The 7,754-nt window shown below is 34.8% G+C and overlaps 1 protein-coding gene across 1 annotated transcript; it reads right to left on the reverse strand.

The window, feature by feature from the left end:
* Nucleotides 1–617: 617 nt before the first annotated feature.
* On the reverse strand, nucleotides 618–7,413 carry Eip63E (cyclin dependent kinase Eip63E). The gene is made up of 7 exons (XM_066740901.1): nucleotides 6,564–7,413; nucleotides 4,848–4,937; nucleotides 4,486–4,614; nucleotides 4,206–4,402; nucleotides 3,737–4,116; nucleotides 3,114–3,658; nucleotides 618–3,014 (listed from the first exon to the last, which is right to left on the reverse strand). The coding sequence occupies exons 1-7, from the start codon at nucleotides 6,607–6,609 to the stop codon at nucleotides 2,965–2,967; spliced, it is 1,437 nt and encodes a 478-aa protein (XP_066596998.1). The 5' UTR covers nucleotides 6,610–7,413; the 3' UTR covers nucleotides 618–2,964.
* Nucleotides 7,414–7,754: the final 341 nt, after the last annotated feature.

Genomic DNA, 7,754 nt, shown 5'->3' on the forward strand with positions numbered 1-7,754 from the left:
ACTGTTGTTTAAAGGAACAAATGGAATCACTGGCATTGCAACCAATTAGAGATGAGCTTGTAAAAAACAGGTCAGCAAACCGGCTAGTTGGCCAATCCAATTTTAATATACTTAATAATCGACAATGGTGATGCAGGAGGAGGGAATTTAATTGTGCCGGCTATCGTCGCTACCGGTTCAAACTGATGAGCATTCACATCCGGACCGTGTCCAACCATTTCAACACAAGTTAGCGGCTTATTTAAAAACCGGGAGTACGTATTGATTTGCTTAATTACTTTAAATTACTCGATTGGGTATAAAAACTGGTAACACATGTATACATTTTTGAAACAGAATACTTTATCTCTGCAGCAGTATTATTCTGAGGCAATTCTGTTTTGTTATAAAAAATTACAAATAAAATGACAATGAAAATAAAAAACGTATAAAATTACTTATGCAAAAAATACAACAATTAAAAAATGCTGTAATAGAATTAATATACAATAATACATCTAAAAAAAGCTGCATTCGTTAATTTTGCGGGCATGGAGGAAAAGGGATGTCTTTGATTTCGAAATTTTACTTAAATTAAGATAATGGTAAAAGAGTACTAGATTTTTACTTTCATTCAATTTAATACAAAGTCACATTTATTAGCCTCAGCTCAGCTATGTCAGCATCATCAATAATTATGAACATGGTATACTATATCATACAAACTACCAATTTTTATTCTTCTTATTAAATCATAACAATGTTAATCAAAATGACAATGGTGGTGATTGCTATTATAATCATGACAATGACAATGATGATAACGGTGATGATGACGATATTAGCAATATCTTAAATGAGTAATCAAACTTTTTTTACTCTTTATGTCGTTGATATTTGTGCTAAAAAATTGGTATAAATGTAACCTACTGGGGAATTAAAAATATCGCACAAGTCGTTATGGCTTAGATAAAATTTGGGAGAACTGTAACGCCGCTTAATAATTATCGCTTTTTTCTCTACCAATGCCAACGGCGTCAATTATTAATTGATTTACTAGATTAGTTTAAATGAGAATTCTATGAAATCTGTGATTGTTTACCAAAATTATTTTTTTTAGTTTTTAAATTATCGTTTATATAAGATTCTAAGAATCTCAATTTAATTTATATAACGATTTAGCAACCAAATATATACTTAATTTCGGCTTGCAATTGTATTCCGTCTAATTTTCTACGATAAATGTTAGAATCAGATTGTTGTAATTACACTTAAAGAGGTTCGATACTAAAATGAAAATGGTTAAAAAATTTTGTAAAATATTTTAATCTAATACTAAACATGCAAAAAGCCTTCCTTAAAATTTTTATAGTAATTGTATATGTAGTTTTTCTAAAATTTGATGTTCAAACTTACATTTGAATATATAGACTCTTATTGCAGCCTAGCAAAATATTGTTATCGGAGTTCAATATTACTGTTAAAAATGGTTAGAATTTTATAAAACAAGTTATTATTGATATATTAAATATTAATAGAGAGACATTTCAAGACCAAAAAAATGCTCGTCTTCTACGTAATTATTAAAATAATTGAACGGATAGGTGGTATTGTCATGTAAAACGTAAAGCTTACTGGCTGCGCAAGGAGGTACGTGGTAAGGGGGGGAGCCGGTACGCGATGAAAGGGGACGCTCCTTACCTCACCCCGTTAGAAAGATATATATCGAACCTCCTTAATAAAGTATCAATGACAAAATAAATTTCATTATATCTAAATTATTACCTAATTTATTTGTTTGTTCAACTACTACCATCGATGCTACTCTGTTACAGTGTCGACGCGAGGAACAGTGTTCGACACTAATGAGCTAAGTTCATTATACTTATAACTAGATCACTACCGTTGATGAATCAACGATAACTTTTAATGAGTTTTTCCACTTTTCACGATGCTGATAGTCCTTCCATACGATTAACATATTCTATCGATTTGTAAAATGTACGATTTGTGGAAACTACCAACCAGAATGACAAGTGGAGCATAAAATTTATACAAAACGTTACAGGTCTTCCATAAATTTTCTAAGTTAATAATAATCCATAATATCTTCACTATTTAGTTACCACCTTCTCTAAACTTCGCTAAAATTTTCATTCCCTAAAGCCATTAAAGAGATGCGAGGCGGAGGTAATCTTTCATTTTATTTCTCCTTTCGTTTTGATTAGCATCAATATACATCTACTAATATTTGGACGAAGTGCGAGGATGGGTCGTGCGTGCATTTTTGCTTCCTAAGTGCAAAACTTGTAAAATTTACTCCATTCAGACACATTTTACTTTCCGATTTCCTTAGTTTCTCATCAATTCTTAAGAAAAAAAAAACAGCAAGAAATTTTGATAAATATGAAAGTGTGTTGTGGTTTTGTATTTTCCTTTTATTTAAATTTGTATATTTATATATATATATATATTTTTTTTAATTTATTAATCTGTTTTTATTTGTTAAGATTTGTGGAGCCCTGAGAGAGTAAGAGAGCGAACAGTCCACCTGTGAATAAATGAATGAACAGGAGAACTTGCTTGCAATGAAGATTCGATGAAAAGTGATTCGTGGAGCTCGTGATCTGGGCATTGATCGGAGATTTCCTCTTTTAAAAATTATTCATTTCTTTACAGATTTGGAAACTCGAGAATGATATTTACCTACGCACCTATTCCACAAATTTCTCTTTTGTGTTTTACAATGTAGACAATACAATTTATATCGCCGAAATCTCGCATGGGTTTTCACATAGTAATTTTACCTAATTTACTTTCAGGCTAAGTTGTTTCTATGCACGTACCAAATTGAAATTTTTCAAGACAATGATGATACGTGAAAAATATGATACTACACAATTGGATTAAATCAAATTAAAACAAAATTTATAAGGAGTCTCTTGCGAAAAACCTGCGAGAAACGGCGCGAAAAAATTTAATTGTCTAGAATAACTGGCTTAGATGACAGCCTTCAACGCTGAATATCGACACTTCTGAAAATAAAAAAGGAGATGGTAGACATTAGTTTTAGGGAATAGTTTTATCTATATATAGTGAAGAAAACAAAATGGAGATTTAAATAAAGAGCTCACCGTCAGGTAACTCGTACACTTTTTTAGGAAGCGAAGCAAAATACGGATGTCTGAGTGCTTGGTCGGCTCCTATCCGCTGCTCAGGGTTTAACTGGAGAAGGGACGTTGCCATGCTATCAGCCTCAGCAACATCGTACAGCCTAGGAAACGAAAGACCCAACTTTCGCGGTGCATGAAAAGCCAGTCTATGCAATTGGTACCCTGGTAAATGCGAAACACCTGGCCACGTTTCCTCGGTGGGGGTGCCAAGCACCCTGAAAATCTTATTAAGTTGGTCATATGTACATCGTACACCGGGGAATGTTGGTTCGCCAGTTAACATTTCTACAAATATGCAGCCCACACCCCACATATCGAGGGAGGTCGAATATTCTGTCGCACCTAAGAGTACGTCCGGTGGCCTGTACCACAATGTCACCACTTCGTGAGAATAAGTGTGCGACGGTACGGATTTAGCTCTTGCTAATCCAAAATCAGCTAATTTCAATTCACCAATTTGACTGATTAATAAATTCTGAGGCTTCACGTCTCTGTGAAGTACCATCCTGAAATTTATTTATTCATAGAAAACAAAGAATATTTTTCTAAAGAAAACTAATTACATCTAACAATAATAGGCTTACCTTCGGTGACAGTACGCTAGTCCTCGAAGTAATTGAAAAAGAAATAGCTTAACGTCGTGTGGAACTAATCCCCCATTTCCGTACCTTTCCATGTACTGGGACAAATCGGTATGGACATATTCGAAAACAAAGGTGAGAGTGTCGCGTGTATGGATGATATCGTGCAGAGTTACAATATTATTGTGTTTTAATTCTTTAAGAAGGCTTGCCTCGCGAATGGCAGTAAATGGAGCACCTTCCTCCTCTTGCAGTCTAATTTCTTTTAAAGCCACCACTCGTTTCGTCAGGTGACTATAGCCTTTGAACACTGTGGCGTATGATCCTTCTCCTAATTGTTCCAATTTCTTATATGCTTCCGATTTACCAAAAGGTGAGTCTCCCTATAAAATTTTTACAAAACGTATTAAATATCGTGTGAAAGTTTTGTTAAATAAATTAAGTGATTAATTATTAGTGACACGATACTTACTCCAAACGCGGAAAATCGTTTTGTTCTTCTAGGGGGTGGATCAGGACCGAGGAACACTTCGGATTTCGGTCGTGGTGGGCGCCGAGGTCGTAAAATAACTCTAGCTTCTTCCCTTATATCATCATCCAATAGCTTTGAATCACTTGAAACAGAAAGCTGACGGTGCACCCTATCGTGATCGCCTACTCCAGTCCATTCTATAATATTTCCAATTTATTCATGAATATCTGTACCTAATAATTAGCATAAAAGCCAAGCTATCTTAATGGAATGTACATACCATAACGACGATCTTTATCAGCAGGTATATTACCATTTGGTTCCAAACGATCCAGAAACTCTTCCGAATAACCATTATATGGCATTTGACTCCTATTTGCAGCATCATCTGCTTCTTCTTTTGATATCGCTGAAAGAGAAAACTGCTCCATATAGTTGCAAGACTTAACTTATAGTTTTAAAGAAAATACACATAAGAACTAAATTTAGTTATAGTTCCTTATTTTATCACCAATATCTTTCACCAGTCTATATGTACAGTATTGAAGATATAACATAGTAAATGAGCAACATCATAAATTTTTATGAGAGGCTTTCTTTCATATGAACTGATTAAATTTCACTAGATGGTTTTATACTTACAAAGCCTACCAAAACTATGACTAAGTCGTTTTTTCAACTTCTGTACTCTGCTAAGGGCACCACCTTTTTTCTCCCGCATTGTAACAGTCCCTGAAAAATAAAGAGTAATGAATTAATTCAATTGTCTGACATCAAGGGTATGTATTAATTGAAAATGATAATTAATGTTTTTAAATGCATTTATGTTAATGCTAATTTACAAAATTATTGACAAAAAATCCAGAAATATTGAATTTTGCAGTGCAATATACTCTGCGACTATAAAATGTTCACTACTTTAAAGGAATTTTAGCTATTGTTAGGAGAATATAATTGGACACAAGGAGCTTTGTTAACTGACAATTGCACTATACTGACATATTGCACTAATTGTTTGCTGACATAAGATGACATTTTCCTTAAGAATAAGATGCAATGAGCATACTGTGGATTAATTACCTATAATAATTACTACAGTATCTGCACTGAAATTAATGAACTGAAGTATTTCCCACTATATTCCAGAGACACATTCGACACTATTGTTTAAATAAAAAAGCATGCAGTTCGTTTTGAAGTGAGCGGGAGCCTAACCTACTGACTAAATAAATATAACCTCTTTGACCAGACAATAACTGTTGGCAATTAAAGTTTGGCGAAGCCGTTGCGCGCACTCCTATTATACATTTAGTATTATATTATTAGATATATTTGTGGTATACATGCTTTGACTTAAATACACAATCAATTGGTATCATTAAAAAAATACTCCACAATTATCTAAGCTCATCTTTAAAGTAGAAACTAATTATCCAGTTTTATTCGTTTATCACTGTTTATCAATTATGCATGAACTAAACAAAAATAAATTTTTCCCCAAAGACGCACCTTTGGCTGCCTAGAATTCGAACGACGAAACACACTAAACAGTTTGCTCTCCAAAGTGCTTCAGATTCTATTAAACTGAAAGTAGATAAATTTTTTTTTCATGTACCATGTTAAAAAGACACACTTATGCACACACCCACCCGTACACATCAAATCTTTCTTTTTCAAGAAAGAATACGTGTATAGCAGCTATAGCGCACTGGAAACCATTTAAAAAAATAGACGAAAAACAAAATACACGTAATTTTAGCTTGGTTTTCAACCGAACAAGTACTCCTTTTTCTAGTAATTCATGAATAGCAGAGTATCTTTTAGCTGTATTAATTTCACAGTTTGGAAAAACTTTTGAACCAATGAAATGATGAAATGTGCCGACAGTGATCTTTTCCCTACCTTCTCACTCGTATGACCAGAAAGAAACACACACACACACACACACACATACTCTCTCTCCCTCTCTCTCAGCGCAGCACATATCATCGGTCTGTCTATGTATACATCACTGGTAGCTGCTCCTTTTTCTTTAAGATGATTCGTATCCACTTGACAAGCCAATGCTCTAAGTAAGCAAAATAAGTTCAATCCAGTTCAGTCGTAAACAGTCGTAAAGGGCAACAAAATTCAAGGCGACGAAATAGAAGAAATGTTCGTAGATAATATATACACCCACAGCACACTAGCGGTGCATGTATTTTTATACGAATGTGATAGAATAAGTGAAATTGCAGAATTTACGAGGAATTTAATTCGGGTAAAATGGTGAATAAAATTAAAATGATTTTAAGAGAAAATCAAGAGAAATGATAAAACGAGGATCGTGCTCCGAAATGAGAGGGAACGTTAACTTACCGTCTTTGCTCTTGGAAGCGGTGGAGCTCTTGTCCTGACAGTACATGATTACTCATGCGTTCGGACGAAACACATCACATATGGGCGGTGACTATGTGTAAGTGCGTACGTGCGCGTGTCTTTCTTTCTGTATAACACTTCGTGCGTCTGTTTGTCTCTCGTCTGATATACCTCCTCCTGCTCCTCCTCCCCCCTCTCTCTCTCTCTCTCTCTCTCTCTCTCTCTCTCTCTCTCTCTCTCTCTCTCTCTCTCTCTCTCCTTCTCTCGGACAGGTCAGGTCTGCCAGTCTTCCGATTTCTCGTACCCTCCTACTAGCGCATTACATCCCTTGATCCTCTTGATAGCCATGAAAAACCACCCCTCCCCCCCTCCAAACCGATTAACGATTCCACTATTCACGATCCACACAATTTCAGGTGAGAAAAATAGCTTTCCCTCTCTCCTTTACTTAGAAAATCCTCATCAGCAGCAGGAAATGTTTTTTAGTAGCAGCCGTTAAAGAAATATCTTTCGATTGCTGACGGTGTTTGACAGTGGGTGCTCGCGCACACACACCATTACTCAGAAAGAAACATCCGGGGAAAAGTAGCTCTCTGCCCCTGTGACTGACAAGCAAGCACACCAACAAATATACTAAAGCACACGCTCAGTCTTGAGCACAGCAACTAGCAAGCAAACTGAACTGTCTGATCTGAACTGACTAAACTTCCCCTGTTTGGCTTCTCGACAATCTGGATTCTACCTCTACAGGGCGTTTTTCTAACGGCGGTATATGGGAAATTTATGTTATTTGACTATAGTACTCAATTTGATCGGATTCAAAAGCATTGATTGGTCAATTTCGTATAGTGCCAACCTAAAATTAGTCGTTGCCAACACAATAACAACATAGATAAGATACAGCTGCCATCTCGGTGTGTAATAATTTTACACACGTGTTTAGTAAATAGAAAGAAGATAGAATGAAGGAAATGTCAAAAATAGTGAGGTTAATGAAGCGATAAAAATTAAAAAGTGATAAAAGAATGAAAATAAAAATTGAGTGTAGTTAAATAACGATATTGATACATTGAATGTTATGCTCTTAATATTTATATTAGATTTATTGAATAAGGCAATAATAAATAAAGTATAGATTTTATGAAGAAGGTAGGTGAAAGTGGAAGATTTAAAAAATTTCAACATGTATAA

This window comes from Prorops nasuta, unplaced genomic scaffold (assembly GCF_024137725.1).
Source record: "Prorops nasuta isolate Cenicafe-Biocafe unplaced genomic scaffold, Cenicafe_Pnas_1.2 PNAS00002, whole genome shotgun sequence".
NCBI lineage: Eukaryota > Metazoa > Arthropoda > Insecta > Hymenoptera > Bethylidae > Prorops > Prorops nasuta.